The 17,264-nt window shown below is 36.5% G+C and overlaps 1 protein-coding gene across 7 annotated transcripts in view; it reads right to left on the bottom strand.

Moving 5' to 3' along the window:
* The window catches only part of NALCN (sodium leak channel, non-selective), a 223,297-nt gene that overhangs the window by 51,870 nt on the left and 154,163 nt on the right, over positions 1–17,264 (bottom strand). For all 7 annotated transcript variants that reach the window (XM_051780569.1, XM_051780575.1, XM_051780576.1 and 4 more), the window contains 2 exons: positions 9,094–9,230; positions 7,074–7,215 (listed from right to left, as the gene is read on the bottom strand). In XM_051780569.1, coding sequence (XP_051636529.1) covers positions 7,074–7,215; positions 9,094–9,230 — 279 coding nt within the window. The remainder of the gene's footprint in view (positions 1–7,073; positions 7,216–9,093; positions 9,231–17,264) is intronic.

The following is a 17,264-nucleotide window of genomic DNA, read 5'->3' as shown; positions in this document are numbered from 1 at the left end:
GGGCATAATCTCCTTAAATCTTGGGAGTCATTGACCTGAAATAGCCTTAATTCATTTTCTAGACCTTGATTGCTGCCTCTCTCCTAAGGAAACCAATGTTCTTCTAATTAGCTGACTACTGGTCTGGAAAATCTACATGTCCTTTCATAACCAAGAACCTTTTTCAATTAAGTTTGAAAATGTGGACAAGGATAATATTAGCATACTCATAAAACCTCCAAAGACTTAAAGAGGATGATAACAGTCCATCTCAGACACATCTCAGGGGAGCAGCTCTGGGGAGGGAGAAGAATCCCTCTCTTTTATGTCTTGTAATAATATGCTTGGGTTTTTTTCCCTTTAGTATACTTGAGTTTTTAACTTTCAGAGGTTTAATGGTAGATTTTTCACAAAAAAATAGATTCTTTTGGTTTGGAAGGGACCTTTAAATGTCATCTAGTCCAACCCTTCTGCCATGAGCAGCAACGTCGTAGACTAGATCAGGTTGCTCAGAGCCCCATTCTACCTGACAATGAATGTTTTCAAGGATGGGGAAATCACCACTTCTCTGGGCAACCTGTTCCAGTGTTTTACCACTGTCATAATAAAAAATTTCTTCTTTATATCTGGTATGAATCTACCCTCATTTAGTGTAAAATCATTAACCCTTGTCCTACTGCTATGGGCCCTTGCAAAACAAAGTCTGTCCTCATCTTATAAGCCCCCTTTAACTACTGAAAAGCTGCTGTAAAGTTTCCCTAGAATCTTCTCCAGGATGAAAACCCCTGACTCTTTCATCTTGTTCTCGTAGGAGAGGCAATCCATCCCTCTGCTTATTTTGGCAAATGCAACCTTGTTTTCTATCTTTACTCAATGCAGAAGCCAGGGAGACCCTGTGAAAAGCTAGTAAAGAAGGCTGGATAGATTACTTATGGTAGCCAACAGCAGGGTGAAACTGAGGATTCCTGGCCAGGCTGACAAGGGGTTTTCATTTATTCTGCTGGGTGCACAGTGATGGAGGAGAAGGCTCCATTCCACATCTAGAGCTAAGGATCTTGAGGCTCTAGGGAAGAAGGGACCATCAGGCTGGGTTGGACTGGGAATGGAAGATATAGACAGGGATTTTCAAGCAGGAAGTAAGGAAGAACATTACTCCAGGTTGTACAAGCACATGCATATAATTCTGTTCCCTAGAAAGAAGCCATCATGACTAGGGTTGTTAACCAGTTCTTGTGAATGAGTTCTGTGAATCGGTGGTAGAGACTGAAAGGTCTGGAGACGGAGATTTGGATTCCTTGGTAGAAGTGGGGAAAGGGAGAGTACAAGACTCAGAGAGAAGAGTTTTCCTGTAACCCAGTTCCTCATTGCCTCTCCCTTCACTCCTAACTAATGCATGCTCTTCTCTGTTAAAATACAACAGGACTAAAAATTCTGCCATGTCTGTATTTTGATTGATTGAAGAAAATGGAGAAATATGATCATCCCTTTGTATATAAATGCATCTTCACAGCCTTTGTATCAAACACTTTAAATATTTTAGTGTAAAATTGATGAAGTAGAAAGCAATGCCAGAAAGTAGTGCTGATTTATGGCTCTTTTTGAAAATGGAAAAGTATCAAGTCCCCTGCCTCCTTTCTCTCAGAATATAATTGAAAATTGGCACTTTTCCAGGCAGAATTTTGAACATACTATTTAAAGGCAAGAGTGACAAAGCAATTTAAAATCATCAGAAGTCAGAGACAGACCATAACAAGAACAGAGTCTTGTTACTATTGCAATTGTGTCTTCTCTGCTCTGAAGGCAAACATAGTCAGAGAAGTAAAACATTACCAGCACAAATGAATATTTGGTAAAATGCTTAATGAGAAGGAAATCTATAAATTGGTTATTTAGACATGGGAACATTGTTACATATCCATTTTATCTGAAAAGAAACAAAATCTTTAAAAATGTGAAACAGACAAAGAGGTCACCTGATTTTTAGTAAACCTGAAACATAATTGCATTCACATATATTAACTTCATTAGAAAGATCTGATGAGAACAGATGTGGGACAAAAATCTTTTAATATTATGACTGTAATGAGCAAGAAAATGCTGGATCCATAGGCCATTATTGTTCCAGCAGGTAGATTGTTTCAATGACTTTTCTGAATGTTACAGCAAGATAGATTTTGGCATTATCCTCTGAATGACATAAATAGATAAGACTTGATGGACTTGGCCATGTTTATTTAACAAGTGGTATATGGAAACTGAAATGGTAGAACAGAGTTCTACTCAGATACTCAGTAAATTAAGAAAAAGCTTGAATGATTTTTGTTGATACTTATGAACAAAGTCCTGCAAGAATTACTTCTGAAAAAAAGGTAGTATTCAGTAGTATTTAAAAATAAATAATGCTTTCTACTTGGAGTTCATGTGCAATTAAAATTTATTAGTTTCTGTTATATTCAAAATGAATGTGATAAAATTATTCTTTCAAATTACTTAGAGAAAAGAATAATCAGGAACGCAACAGAATGCTATTGTACTTTTTGTGCCAAAATTCTGCTTTGCACAATAGAATGCCCAAAATAAAGTTCAGAGAAGTTGATTAACTTGGGACATAAGCTTATTACAATAAAAAATAGAAATTCTGAAAATTAGAATTTATGAATAAATACTCTACCCTTGGTTCTTTTCTAAGAAGGAAAAAATACAAACAAGTTATATGAGTATGTCTTCACACCTGATGGTTTTCTGAAAGATGTCTTGGAACGTCCTGTCTTTCATACTAAAAGCCATGTTTTAAAAAAGCCGAAAGGCTATTTCAGCTCAGGGAAGTATTTAATTCGTTTTCATATTTATTCATCAGCTCTCTGTTAACAGGTGTATGTAGGAGATACTTGTTGTTAGGTTTCTTTTTATCCCTGTTTCCCCCTCCCTTTTCCCTTTTTCCGCCTCGGGAGCTCCCTGTTGTGGATAATATATTCAAATTGTATATATGTAATTGTAAATATATATATTTTTGATAGAATCCTGTTTCGTTCAAACTTCTTTCAGGTTTTTTTTCCTGTGGTTCGTTTTTTTTCTTCCCTCTCTGGGAAGCAGGCCCTGTTGTCAAGTTTTGGAGACTTGTCGGGAAGCCAGTTCAAAACTTGCACAGGCTATTATTAACTTCAATGTTTGCAAAACTAAAGCCAAAACTCATACATGTGAAAGGAATCAGAAAGGAAACAAGATGATAAATAGGAGAGAAAAGAGAAATTATGTTTGTTACTATGCAATTACTCTTACACATGGAGAAATAAGGGATCTGGTTTGCTTATATTCCTCCAATTAAATGGGAGATGCTCAAAGTCTGAACTATAAAATACATGTATATATCAAAGGCTCTTCTGCTTTCTTTTGTAATTCAATCTTGCTGTGCTACTGCTGTAAACATATACATGGGTTATCTGTACCTATTGAGCCATAGGCATTTTCAAAGTTTGTCTCATGAGCCTCTCAGTTTTGACTTTTAATTTAACAGCCATGTGCTATGTTTTGTGGCCAAAGATAAGTAACAAGTTCAGAAGTGTCCTTCTCACAATAATTTTCTGCAAGGCTTCCTAAAAGTTGTATGTCTCTTAGGAAAGCACCCTGAAGTGTCTCTGTGCCCCTCTGATTCTACTCTTGAAGTTAAGAAGGCAAGGCCAATGCTCTACAGCCAACTCAGATGTATTTTACTGGACACCTTATTTGTTGTAAATCTCAGGGTTTGTTTAGTTCTTCGTTCCCTGAAACTTGCTGCAACTATCCCTCAGTCTCTTGTGAAAGTCACCACAGGGAGACATCCTTATCTTCTGCCAACTTGCTTTCTTCTCATCCACCCACTCACACTAAAATTATATGTTTCCATACTTCATCCAGTTCTTCTGTCCAGAATTAACTGAAATATTGGTTATCTAAGGAAATTCACAGCATACTGTGAATAATTTTCAATTAACGGCCTGCAGACCATATCAGGACAAACTAGATCAGCACACAGTGGAGGAGGTCTGTGGCAAGATCAATGAGTTTAAGAAAATTTGCTCTGCAGGACCTCAAGTGCAGAGCAAAAAATGAACATCCTGCATTTCCAGCAGTGTTAAGTTCAGAGAACCCCAGAGAACCCCAGTTTTACACACAAAATGTCACAGATAATATTAAATAACTCAAACAAAGCATTGGGCTAAGCTGCCTATCAAGCATCTGTATCTGAGAAAGCCCAGATGTAGCCAACACTGGAGGCAGAAGCATTGTACAATTTGTATATACACATCCACTCAGACAACACATACTGAGAGTGAACTCTTAGGGGATGTATAAAGGGAAAAGGCATTTAGGTATCTATAGGTGATTTCTTATGTTAGTGTTTGGTTAGCTTATTACATTCATAATAGTTTAAAAATTTTAAAGAGTTAGAAAAAGTGCTGGAACTCACAGACTTGACTAGAAAAAGAGGAGTACAGCAAAGAAATCTGTTTTCCAAAGCTGTTCTTTTGATTTGGCATAGATGAATATAATTTTAAACTGATTGTAGTCATAGTTATAGTAATATACACAACTATATATTTTTTTCAATTTTTTGAGAAGGTAAAATACCTTAAAAAAAGAAGAAAGAATTCAGTGAAAATCTCCTCACCTTTTACAACTTAAAACAACTTTTAAAGGAGGTGGATAGTTATAATACTGAAAAAACCTCACTACATCCATTATATAAGAGAACATATATAAGATCTGCTCTATTGATCATCACAAATTATGGATCAGATTGATTCTGAACACAAAAACAACACTGTATATATATATACATACATATATATATAGTGGTAGGTTTTTAGAGAAAGGAAGAAAAAATGTTGCTGAAATGGAAATAAGGGAAAAATAAAGGAATGTATGGATTAAGTACTTCCTATCCCTTCAGCAGGTGTCGAACATAGAAACACTGACTTAAGTCCAGGGGCAACTCAAGAATTAGCCACAGTTCAGGCATTACAAAGGAAGAAGAGTCCAATCTGCCAGCAGGATCTTACCTTTTGATTCCACATTTTTTTTCATCAACTACAATGGAAAAAAGATGTGAAAAGTCTCTGAAGCTATCCTCCTGCTATCAGGAGCAGTGAAAATGCATCCTACTAGGCATTGAGATTAGTAAAATGTTTTGTTGGGTTTCTTTTTCTACGAAGAAAAGTAAAGTATGTATGTAGAGTTTATACTCAAGCAAACCAATCATTCCAAGCATGTTTTAAGGATATTTTTAACAAGATTTGTTCATACAAAAGTGAGGTTGCCTTGGCAACTGTAACTATAGAAAGGCAGAGTAATTACTTTCACAAATCCTTCCTAGTACTTTCTCCTCTTAATAGGGATGTGTAAATACCTTGTTTTAAGCTACATTTACCTGAAATATTACTCCTCATTGTTTCTATCCTTGAGGCATGAGAATCCTACAGTATGTGCTTAAAGCAGGTTTAATAGTACAAAACCAATTTCCAAATGCTTACTTCAATTAAAAAATGAACGTCAGATCATGCATATCTGCTCTTGAAGTGAATATTTGAAAAGAATCCAACATTCTGTTTTCATATTGCAAGATCTCACTGAATAAACAGTACCATGTATTCAACTGTCTTCAAACATAAAAACAGTTCACTTTTGTGAACAGCAGGAATAAGGAATTAAGTTGCAACTTAAAATACCTAAACTATACTCATGTAAACAGATCTACTGCATTATTGCACCGCTCTGTGTTGCACACTATGGACTTACCTGTGTGTCTGAAACAACTTTGTTCATCTCTTCATTATGTGGTAAAAATGTATTTTGATTTCCCTGACATAGTGTTTGAGCTCCATTATCAGTGATGTTTAGCATAGTTCTACTAACCCCTAGGCTTGTCATTTAATAACTTATCCAATTTTGATTCTGTGCTTGTTAAAACAGATGATGACCATTTAGGCTTGATTCCTTCCTATGGCCTTCTTGGACTGATTTTGCCACAGACCTCCCTCTCAGGTCATGCTGTTCAGCTTTGGCTTACCGATGCCATAGAATACATCGGCCACAGGAATGTCTTCTTGCACCAAACTAGGGAAGGCAATTAACAGTAGCTTGAAAATTGACTATTTTCATTCATTATCAGAAGAGTAATCTTTTCTCCAGGTCTGCTTCCTGCCTTTATGAATGCTGTTCTGAGTTATGGTTGCAAACCACACTTTAGGAAAGTCAGTTATAATGTGTAACTGCAACACATAGACTCTTTTCTTGTATATGATTCTGTAACTTAAAACATATCTAAAAAACACAGCACCCTGTAATAATACTGAGAGTACTTTTATCTGTTCAAATGTCACTAAGCTGCACAATACTACAAGTGATCAAGGACAGATTTCACTCTAGATGCCACTAGAAATCAGGGAAGCCAATATCTTCCAGGATGCACATGAAATTTTTTTTCTGCTCCTGTAGTTTTGTAAGGTGTCAGAAATCACATACATTTAGTTATGTTACATCATCATCATCGTCATCATTCCGAGCAGTTTTGGTATTTTTCAAATACCATGTCAGTCTGACTGGGAGAGTAGCAGCATTTAGAAAAATGGGTATCAAATATGTGTTCAGCATCTGTTTTCTAGTGATTCTCAGGCTTAGGTTAATGTCCTCTAAATAATTAGTACAATTATTAAAAATTTTTACTCATCTTCAGTGATTACACAGAGACCTTGCTTCAGTGCTGTGTGTTTTCAATGTTGTAATAGTATCGAGGCACTCAAAAATTATATTCAGAAACTTTAATTGTCCACTAGCTTCTCAGTGATTAACAGCAAAACTACTTCAAAAAATAGCTTCAGAAGATGCATGCATTAAATAAAATAATGTATCAAATCTTGAATTTTGAACTCAAAGGAGATGGGAAAATTTAACAGACATATCTATGATGTCTGTTGTAGGCTAAATTAAATATAGCCCTTTAACCTGTGTTCAGTCATCCTAGTTTGTATTTATCTTTTATGTAGCTATGAATAATCTGAAGTCTTTCCCCACAATACTCAAGGAAAGACATACACTGCCCTGTACTCCTGATTTACCTTTTGATCAATATATTTGTTTTCTTCAATTGCCGATCTTTTAGAGTGGTCGCACGAGGAAGAAGATGCTGAAGGAAGTCTTCGCAGCAAACAGCTGGTATCTTGTTGCTGACGATCAATAAACTGCTTCATAAAACTTTCCCTTGTGAACAAAGAAGATATTGATGCATTAAAACCCCAGGAAGAGTTAATATTTGGTTTTCCATATGATGTCACAACCCACTAGTGCTAAGATGGATAAACTTCGGAGAAAAAGTTGTACTGGACTATAGATTTATAAATGAACAGAGTGCCAGAACAACTGATAATACTTCATTTATTAAAGAAATCCACAAGTGAATTGAGAGGTAGGTCACTTGTGTGTACATTCAAGGAAAATAATTATATTGCTTTTATTATTTATTTATTTACCAATATAAATGCTAAATATTTCAAGTGCCTTTTGCAGTTTTCAGCTCTTTTGAGCTCATTAAACAGCAAGTTGTTACTTGACTGTAAATCAAATTGTGATATAACCCAAAGGAAACATACTCTCTGTGTGAAATTCTTTCTTGAAGATTTCAAACAACATCTGTTCATATAACTGCTTTGAATGCCAGTATTAGGGTGCTTCAGCAATTCTGTGCCTCACATATGTCATGTTTAAAATGCAGAAGCATTTCTGTTTACAACAAATGTACATTCATTTTGCTGTACTTTAAGTTCAGTAGAGTTGCCTCTTTTCAGTGTAAACTGACTATGTCAAAACTAATTTTACTCTGGAGAGATATTTCTATATGGTGCAATAACTTCAGATTTAAAGATATGATTTGCTAGTGCTACTTTGAAGTCTGTTTCAGTAGTTAGTATGATTACGAAGTAGTATAGAGTACGTTAGGGAAAACAAAGCTGGAAAGAAATACCCAAAAAAGACTAAGACTAGTAGAAGAATGCCCTCCATATATAAACAAAGAGTATTTTGATACTAAAAGCAAAATATCTGTGATTGCTTCCTTGAGGTTTTTCCTCAAGGTGTTTTTCCTGACTCTTCCTTTCATTCAGCTAAGATACTACAAACAGGACAAACCAGTTGCCTTACCTTTCTTGTGACTTTAATCAAAACAAATGTAATCTCAGGAGACTCAGAAAGATGGCAGCAATCTTTCACATCATCCTTTCTCCCAGCATGTAATTATTGAGGATATTAGAATGGGCATGGCCAGAGGACCTGTTTAGCCAGCCTGTGCTGTTTCAACAAACTTTGCAGCCTGTATATGCTAGAGCAGTCCTTTATGTAAGCTTTTTTTGACTTCAAGCAAAAATAATTGTACTGTAACTGAATGGTTTGGGTTGGAAGGGAGTTTAAAGATCATCTTGTTCCACCTCCCTGCCATGGGCAGGGACACCTTCCACTAGACCAGGCTGCTCAGAGCACCATTAAACCTGATCTTCAACACTTCCAAGGATGGGGCATCCAAAACTTCTCTGGGCAAACTGTTCTAGTGCCTCGCCACCCTCACAGTAAAAGAATCATCTAATAGATAACTGAGGGTCTGATCCTTTGTTAAGGTGAGTCTTATAGAAAAGTGATAACTATGCAAATACAAAGAAGGGATGAGGTCATCACAAAGTAACTGGTATTGGATGGTCTATGTTATCCCCTCTAATATTTGCTGCCAATTCACCCTATCTCTAAAAACCTCCTAGTTGTCTAAAAACCAACTGCTAGTTGTTCATGTGAGCAAGAATCTAAAATCCAAATGGGAGCGGAGAAACAACACACTTTTCAATTATATTGTACTTGTGTCAGTTTTGGTCAGTCTAGCTGCTTGTTGTCAGGAGTGCTAGGATTTTTTTCTCCCCAAACGTAAAAAAAGGTAAACCCAAAATGTCACATCTTTTGAATGCCTATGTTAATTCTATTTAATTTCTGATTTTCTGAACTATCTGACTAACCCACAAGAAAAAATGTTAAATATTTTGGGTGCTATGTGGCCCCAGAAAAGTTTACAGCATAGTAGCAAAGGAAATATTTCAATACCTTATTTTTGGAACTGTGAAATCTGAAGGAAGCTTGGAGATTTTCACCATTTGTGGCCTGTTTGGAAATTTTTCAAAGATGCGTAGACGCAATGGAAGCTTCTCCTTTGTGTCTGCATTAGCTTCACTTTGCTTTAGCTGAAAACAGGGAAATAAAACAAATGACATAAAGAGAAATTTTACTCCATAATATACCACTCTTATTTTTCAGAATCCAAATAATAATGGCAATCATTTTAAGAAACAGAAGATGGCAGCAAAGACCTGTGGAGGGTAAATTTGATATACGAGTTTTTTGGTCTTCTTGTGCTAGAAAAAGACAAATACATAACAATACCATGCTTTTAACTGAAAGACACAAAATGTGAGGATTGTAAATAATTTTAATTTTAAAATACAAAGCATATTAGTGTCCTATTCAATATGCCTATTTCTACATTTTCTTCACAGATCCCTAACACTTTATCAAGCAAATAAACACGCATGATCTTTTCTTATTAGGCATATCTTTTTGTATACGTTGACAGCTCTTTGATATTCAAGGACAACACAGCACTTTAAAAGGCAGAAATTTTAAAGGAATCCAGCTCTCAGAATACAAAAATAACAGGAAAATCACATTTAGATGAGTATTATAAGCAATAATAAAGAACTCAAAAGAATCCATCTACATCAGCAATACTGAGCTGCAGCACATCACATAAAAAATTTCGGATTTGTAACTATCCACAAACAGGTATTCCATGGAACATCACACATCCAAGTACAGAAAAGGCAGATGCATCTATCTGTGTGGACAGATGATGGCTAAATCAAATGATATAAGATAAAAAAGATATGCTACAGACATATGATTCCTGAATTCTGACTACCTTATGTAGCAATTCAGTTGTGTCATTTCAACAAAATACCATGTCAAAAAGAAGCAGTGAAATTAATTTTCACATTTATTTTAAACTGTATGTGTATTGTATGCTATTTCAACAAGAATATATCTAAATGAAATTTCAATTCTCCTTTTCACCCCTGCTTGTGAGCAAAGGATTAGAAGCTTATATTTTAGCAGAGATTTTCACCATCAGCACCCTGCAGAAAATACTGCTGATAGACATCAGCTATAGATTTTTACCAGGGGCAATTGCCCAGAAAGTTGAACAGAGTTTTAACTCTCATTTGCCCTGCCTACCGAAATGCATGCTCCCACAGCATGCTATAGAAGAACAACCGCTCTGCTGCACTGTCATGCTATCAGCAACATCATCACTTCCAGCCACAGGACAGCTTAAAATGAAAATCAATTCATATTTGGTTGGATGCAAGTTGTCATGTAGCTGAAAACTGAAGAGCTACAAAGACTAATTAATGGTGAAGCACTGAGTCAGAATAAAAGGGGAATATTGCATATATCTGTATTGTGTCCAGTCCTGTTTCATTGCTTTATTAATGATCCTTAAAAGGAATAAATGATGACATTAACACCCACTTGGTATTAAAATGTGAAGAGTTACAAATACCATGTTGGACAAGGAAAAGGATGAATTTAGAAACAGCGTCAGGAAGTAACAGACTGAAAAAATTCTAGATAAAGAATAGGAGTAGAAGCTAAACAAGAATTGAACTTCCATATAGCATCAAAAGGTCAATTTGGGCACCAATTACATTACCTGCCAAAGGCTATACTCACAACCAAGCTCTGTTGGGTAGATATTACAGAGGTATGAAAAATGGTACAGAAGTCCACAGCTCCTCTCTGTGCTGCTTTAAAGAGACCATATCAGGGTATGCATAAATTTCTAAATACCATTTTACCATTTTCATACTCACAAGCCAAAATAGTGCTGAAGAGAGGCACGAAAACCAGGAGAGTGCTACATAAACTAATTGGGGCAAGGGAGAAAAAAGGAGAGAAAAACTATTTATAAAATTTATTCCACATCTGCAATAATGGATAATAAAGTAAGGGCAGGGGAGATGTAAATTTATATAAGAAATATTTGAAAACAAATTATTTCAAGAATATAACAGTGTATACCCAACAAAGGAATGAGAGGATGAAATTTAGAAAGAGAATTTCTAGGATGAGAATAAAGATTTCTAGTCTTATGGGGAAATCTCTGAGTGTTCAGACAGATCTCTGGAGGGGAGTGCCTCATCATTTCAAATTCAGACCACTCAGAACCCCCGAAATGCCAGAGTATTGCTGCAAGAAATCACTCACAAGGAAACCAGGCTTCTCTGCAAAACTGTACTGTTGAAAAGCTTAAGGAAGGGACTATTTCTAGAAGAAAAAAAAAAGGTTTCCAGTTTCTGACACTTGATTTTTTAATAAGAAGACACTGCATAAATATGCGTATTTTGGCATGGACAATGTCACTTACAGCTATGAACTCCTGTTTGCAGAAGTCAGTGTATATAGAACAGAGACCATTGCAATGTTGTCTGAAGTCTTAGTGCAGAACAGATCAGGGAGAACTTGAAAGCAGGAAACTGTGTAATTCAAAAGGTAAACAAGGCAACAGGAGAATGATTCAAGATAGGCTTTAAAATAACTTAAAGTCAAAGCAGTTCTATAGAATATCTCCAATTACTCATGCTGTGATAATATTACATATTGGGGAGCATGAGGCATTTAGCTTCACTAAGTTCTTCTCCATGCACTTAAGGTGTAATTATTGCTCCACATGACATACATCCAGTTTTGTATTGCTGCTTAAAACCTTTATATTTCAACTTTCTTTAACACATAACAATCACATATTTTTAAAGGTACAGGATTATGGTGAAATGAGGTTATGATAGTGCATATGATAGTGCAGAGTTTCTAGTAACAGCTAGACCCAAATAACCCAATAAACACATACAAAATATTAGGACATTTTTCTCTATGATTTTTAGGTTTTATTTATTACTCTTCCTATTGGTACACTGGCCTGATTTGCTCTGCATGGCCCTCAATCTCCAGCCCCAAGAGCCTACTGGGAATGGTTCAACAATATTTTGTCATCCTGGCCTGGCTGAATTCTCTTGTGGATGGTGGAAAAGATCTACGTCTGTAAAGCCATTGAAGGAATTTGTGTCTATGTCTGCTACTGCCATGATGCTTGAGTTTGGAGGAGCAGATTTAGTGGCACACACATATAGTAAAACTGTCTGCTCTAAACCTGTACCCAAATAGTACATAAATGGTGAGGAGTGTCAGAGAGGATATTTTAATTTAGGATTCCTGTGGTCATTTGAACAAGTGTCTAAAAACCAAGTTCTCCCTGATCTGTTCACATAATTGTCTCAGATCAATACAAAAGACAGCTGTGAGAAAGGCAGACTTACAGGAATAAGAAGATTTGTACTATTTGTCTCTCACAGAAAGGCATTATGGGCATGTCTCCATTTGGTCTGGAGCAGTTTGAAGTTTGAATCATCAGCATGTGTTTTCTGGTTCAGTTTATGAGCTGTGTTGGTAAGTAAACCAGATTCTTCTTGGAGGAAACAAAACCACAGGCTCCAGCTTGGTTACATAAAAAATGCAGTCCAGGCTTAAGGATCACAACCAGTGGCTGGTCCTTAGGGTGGCCTTGAACTCCATGTGTGATGGGGCACATAGTCCAATGTGAGACTGAATCTGTTCTGAAGCAAACCTCTCTGACCTGCACACTGTACACGCAGCAGCCACAGCAACTGCTTTGTTGTGCCAATTCTCTCCGATGGCACAGCCCAGGTCTTACATAGTACAGTCTCATCCACATTAGTCATTGCAGCTTCAGTTGTAAATTTTTTTGTGACTTCAAGGCTTGCTTACAAAAACATGATTACCAAAATCAGCTTTAGTATAATCAACATCTTAGCCCTTAAAAATTAAAAGAATCTGTAAGTGGTTGTCCTAAATACACACAGTATGATGAATGGTGGTGAAAGTGGAAGACCGGGAAAGGCAGAGTGCAATAAAAGAGACAGCAGGTAATGACTGTCAATGAGGAAAAGGGTCAGGATTATCTTTTTTGCACAGAGGTACCCTGGCTGTGGTCAGACAATTGTGCTAGGATGGTCTGAAAAGCAATCACTGCCCTGCTGGAGAGAGTATCCTTTCTGTAATGAAGCCAGTGTCTCCTGTGTAATCACACTAGTCCTACCAGGTCAGAAAAGCCACAGCACCAGACTATTCACACACCATCCCACCTCTGCCAGGTACTAAAGCATTCTCATCTATGTATCACAAATGTATTACAGTACTTGAACCACCCAGTATACACTGTTATCTAGAACTTTGAGAGTAAGGTAATAAATGATGGTTCTTACTTTTTTTTATCTTAAAACATTGTAGCACTATAGTCACCCAGATAGCAATCACTGTAAATGTGGTCAAGGTGAAATTAGTGAGTTCTCTTAAAGTGCATATTGCAATACCTTTGATAGCAGTGAGTGGAGTTGCTGAAAAATCACTAAAGAATTGGAATGAGACAAGAAGCAGGACCTGATTAGGAGAGATGCATTTCCCCAGTCTTTCCCTGTGTTCAGCAGAAGAGACATGCGCAGTGAATTTCAGATCTTCAGGTGAATGCAGGGCAGTATCACATATGCCCTCCAGCTGACATCCTCTTCTGTGGAAGCAGGATGTGAGAAATGTCTGCACATGCAAAAGTCTCATGATGGACTCAGGTGGGAGCTGACAGACTGAAAGGTAGAAGTGCTTCAGGGTCTGGTAATATGAACAAGATCACTTGGACAGTTCAAAGGGTAAACTAAGGTCAGTAACTCTCAATATCACCAATTTGCATTTAGACACAGAAACATCCTCAAAAGTATTGATCTGGGCAAAAGAAACCAAAAGCTCAAATTTAACATAGTCATCGAGTCTCTAAGATATTGACAGTTTGGTGAGAAACAGAATTAACCATATCCAAAGGGATAAGACCTACCATTCCTAACTTTTTGTTTTGTTCTGTATTCATTTAGTTCTGATAATGGAAGAAGAGCCAGTAATGTGCAAAACTCAAAGAGTGACAGATGTAGTTTTCAGATGGTGGCAAATGTATGTGAAATTCACTTAAACGCTCTGTAAATATTTCAATGAAATCAAATGATTATAAAAATTTGCAGCAATACTCTAACTCTTTCATTTTAGTTGACAGTTTTCAAAACAGGCTGAGATCAATCATGTTCCAAATTAAAAGCTTTGCTACTGATGTACACAAAGCCTACTTAGGAACTGGCCAGCTGCCCAGAATAATTTCATGGTGACTGAAAAGTTCAAACCTTTTGTGAAAGTTCAGGGGGAGTCACTTGTGGATAGTTTTAAATTAATATTGTTTGGTATATTATAGTGCACAACTAAATAACAACATTTTTCACTGCAAATCTCCTTTAGGGGCTCTATTTGAAGAATAAAATGACTATACAGTATCTGCACTGCATGCTTAGCAAGATATGCTACGTGCTCCAACACCAAACATTGAAAACAAAAGTGCACATGGATGAAAGACATTATAAACTGATACCAGCACCCAACCAACAGCTTTGCATAATTTTTTACCGATCCAGATTCTCAGAATTGCCATCACCTTTGGCTTTTCAAAAGGAGCTTTGAATGAAATCCAAGTAATTAGCATAAAATGATATGTAAATTAAAGAACTAAAAATCAGAAAGGCAGACCAAACAAACTACTTTTTTTCCTTTCTGTTATTATTCTCAAATCCTATGGATCAGGAAAATTTTTGGACACGAATGAGCTATACTTAAAGAAGATATGCATATGGGTAGGCTGTACTATTTGGCTCTTGGTTCTTCTAGGCCCTGAGACATAATTACATCAGTTATTTTTCCACAGGTTTTCCAGTTGTTCAAGGTATCTAAAACAACATGTGAGATTTTATGAGCAATTCTCTTGTGCAGCACCTCCATAGGATGACATTTGGGTTGTGTAGTGCCTACTTTGGGAGGCAGTTTGGTAGGAGGTGGGAGAGCATTACTGTTTGTCTTAGAGTCCAACCTGGTGAAACCTTGTCTCTGCTTTCTTTGAAAGCAGTCCCTCAATTAAAATATTCTCTGAACTACATCAAAGTATTCTCTGCAAGAAAGTAGGAGGAGCTAGAGGAGAGAGCCAGCAGTGAGGGAAGAGTTAAGCAGCACGCACAGACAAGTGGTCAATGCTTAAGCTTGCTCTCTTGTCCTCTTTTAGGCAACTGGTTAGATGTACCAGTAGTGAATTCTGCCCTTTGGGCTCATGTATATAAAAGGGTACATTGCAAGTAATAAAAAATTCTCCCATGTGGGTACTGTAAAACAGAACCCCAATTGATTTTAATCACATTCTGCACTGCCATGGGGAATTTTCAGTAAAATATACCAAAAACTATGATTATGGTGGTGCTGGTATTCAGAGCAGAGACTGCATTGTTGATAATGATAAAGGTAAAATAAACTGAAAAAGTTCCTAGCAGATGGAGGAACAAGATTACATATATTTCTTATACGCATAAGATCTGTTTTTCTTATAAGCAACATTTCTCTGTCATCAGGTTTATATGCTGTGTGTAATACAATTTGGTGCTGCGCCTGCTATTTCCCAATTGTTCATTTAGATAATTTTTTCTTCATTTTTGCATGAAGTCTTCAAAATTTAACAGATATTGAGTAAGGTTTCACAAATGGGGGGTTTTTAATAGCTTCCTTCTAGCTCCTATCAGTTCTTCAGGAAAAAATCCTGCTGACAGGATATGATTCCAATTCCCATAGTGCAAAACTTACCTAGCAAAACTTGACTAAGATGTAGTCTATTTATCTAAAAGAGGACAGAAATCCAAATTTTCCGAGAGTTTTCCTTTGATCAACTGAGATAAATAAGACAAATTTTTCAGAGCTATTACTTCATACTGCCTACAGACTGGTAAACATTGCTACATGGATTACACTTAAGCCATATTTACAAATATTTTTCCCTCTGCAGTGGCAAGCATTATATAATTTAAAAAAACAGGTGATCCAAGATTCTGTGCAGTCAGTGTTCGTAATCAGGGCCCCAGGCATGTGCTTACCAGACAAGATTCAACCTTCTTGCTTTTAGACTGAGGTACCTACCTGAATTAACTTAGTTAAGGTCTGTTTTATAGCCAAAAGTGACCAGATGTGTAGAGACCAGTTCAGGTCTTGGGTTGGCTATATATTTCACACATGTTTATCTTTTCCCATTGACTAACTAGGCAACTTGAATCCAGTATGTTCTTTAAATCAGATGTCTGATTCCCAATGTTAGGCAGGATGAATCTAGGCCATAGCATCCATGATGGTATTCATCTTAGTTAATTATAGTTGTCCAAATGTGAAGTAAATTGTACAATCATTTAGGCACTTATATTTAAATGAAAAAGGTATCCCCAGATACTGACTCACCCTATACTAACATATAAGTAAGACAAACAAGATAGACTATTACCTCAGGGTAACTCCTTCACTGAATGTAGAGACAGTTTAAGGCTACATCTACACCAGTAATCTACTGGGGTATGGGCCTAAGAACTGGAGTAAGACTGTCGATACTGTTACCAAGACTGACTACACGGTTTTGGCCTCTTATCATGCTTGAGCACAGTTTGGGGCTTACCCTAGCTGGGGACATTCCCTATAGGCAGTATGGACACTTTCTATTTAAATGGTAGTAGTTTTAGGGAGGGAAAATAACTTAGCTGTACATAGAAGCCAGGCTGTGCCACTTAGCCAGCTTTAGGGACAGAGAACAGGTTCTGGACTGCTATCTCAATACACATCAGCTAAATTACTAGCTTTGAGAAGATGCTCTAGTTTAGGTAAGAAGGTTTAGGTAAATTGTTTATAGATTCATAGAATAATTTAGGTTGGAAAAGACCTCTAAGATCATCGAGTCAAACCATTAACCTAAGATTGTCAAGATTTCTTTTATCTTAGATGAGATAAACCCCACCCTTATTCTAAAACAGTTCAGGGGTAGGTACCTCTTTTTGATGGGTAGTTTAAAGTAGATAATGAAAATTAAACATAAATCTAATGCTAACATGCATAGTTCTTCTTTTTGCTGTTTCACATATAAATGCAGCTTTACCATTTTCATATTCATTATTTTTCTCTTGGGATAAGTGGCAGAAATATTTTTGTTTCCATACAAAGGTTAGTGAGTACCAAAAGAACATCCATTATAATAAAAA

The sequence above is a fragment of the Manacus candei genome, unplaced genomic scaffold, assembly GCF_025592945.1.
Source record: "Manacus candei isolate 608988 ecotype Guabito, Panama unplaced genomic scaffold, ASM2559294v1 h1tg000014l, whole genome shotgun sequence".
NCBI lineage: Eukaryota > Metazoa > Chordata > Aves > Passeriformes > Pipridae > Manacus > Manacus candei.
Note: the sequence above shows the minus strand (reverse complement) of the source record. Positions and strands in the feature narration are given on the sequence as shown.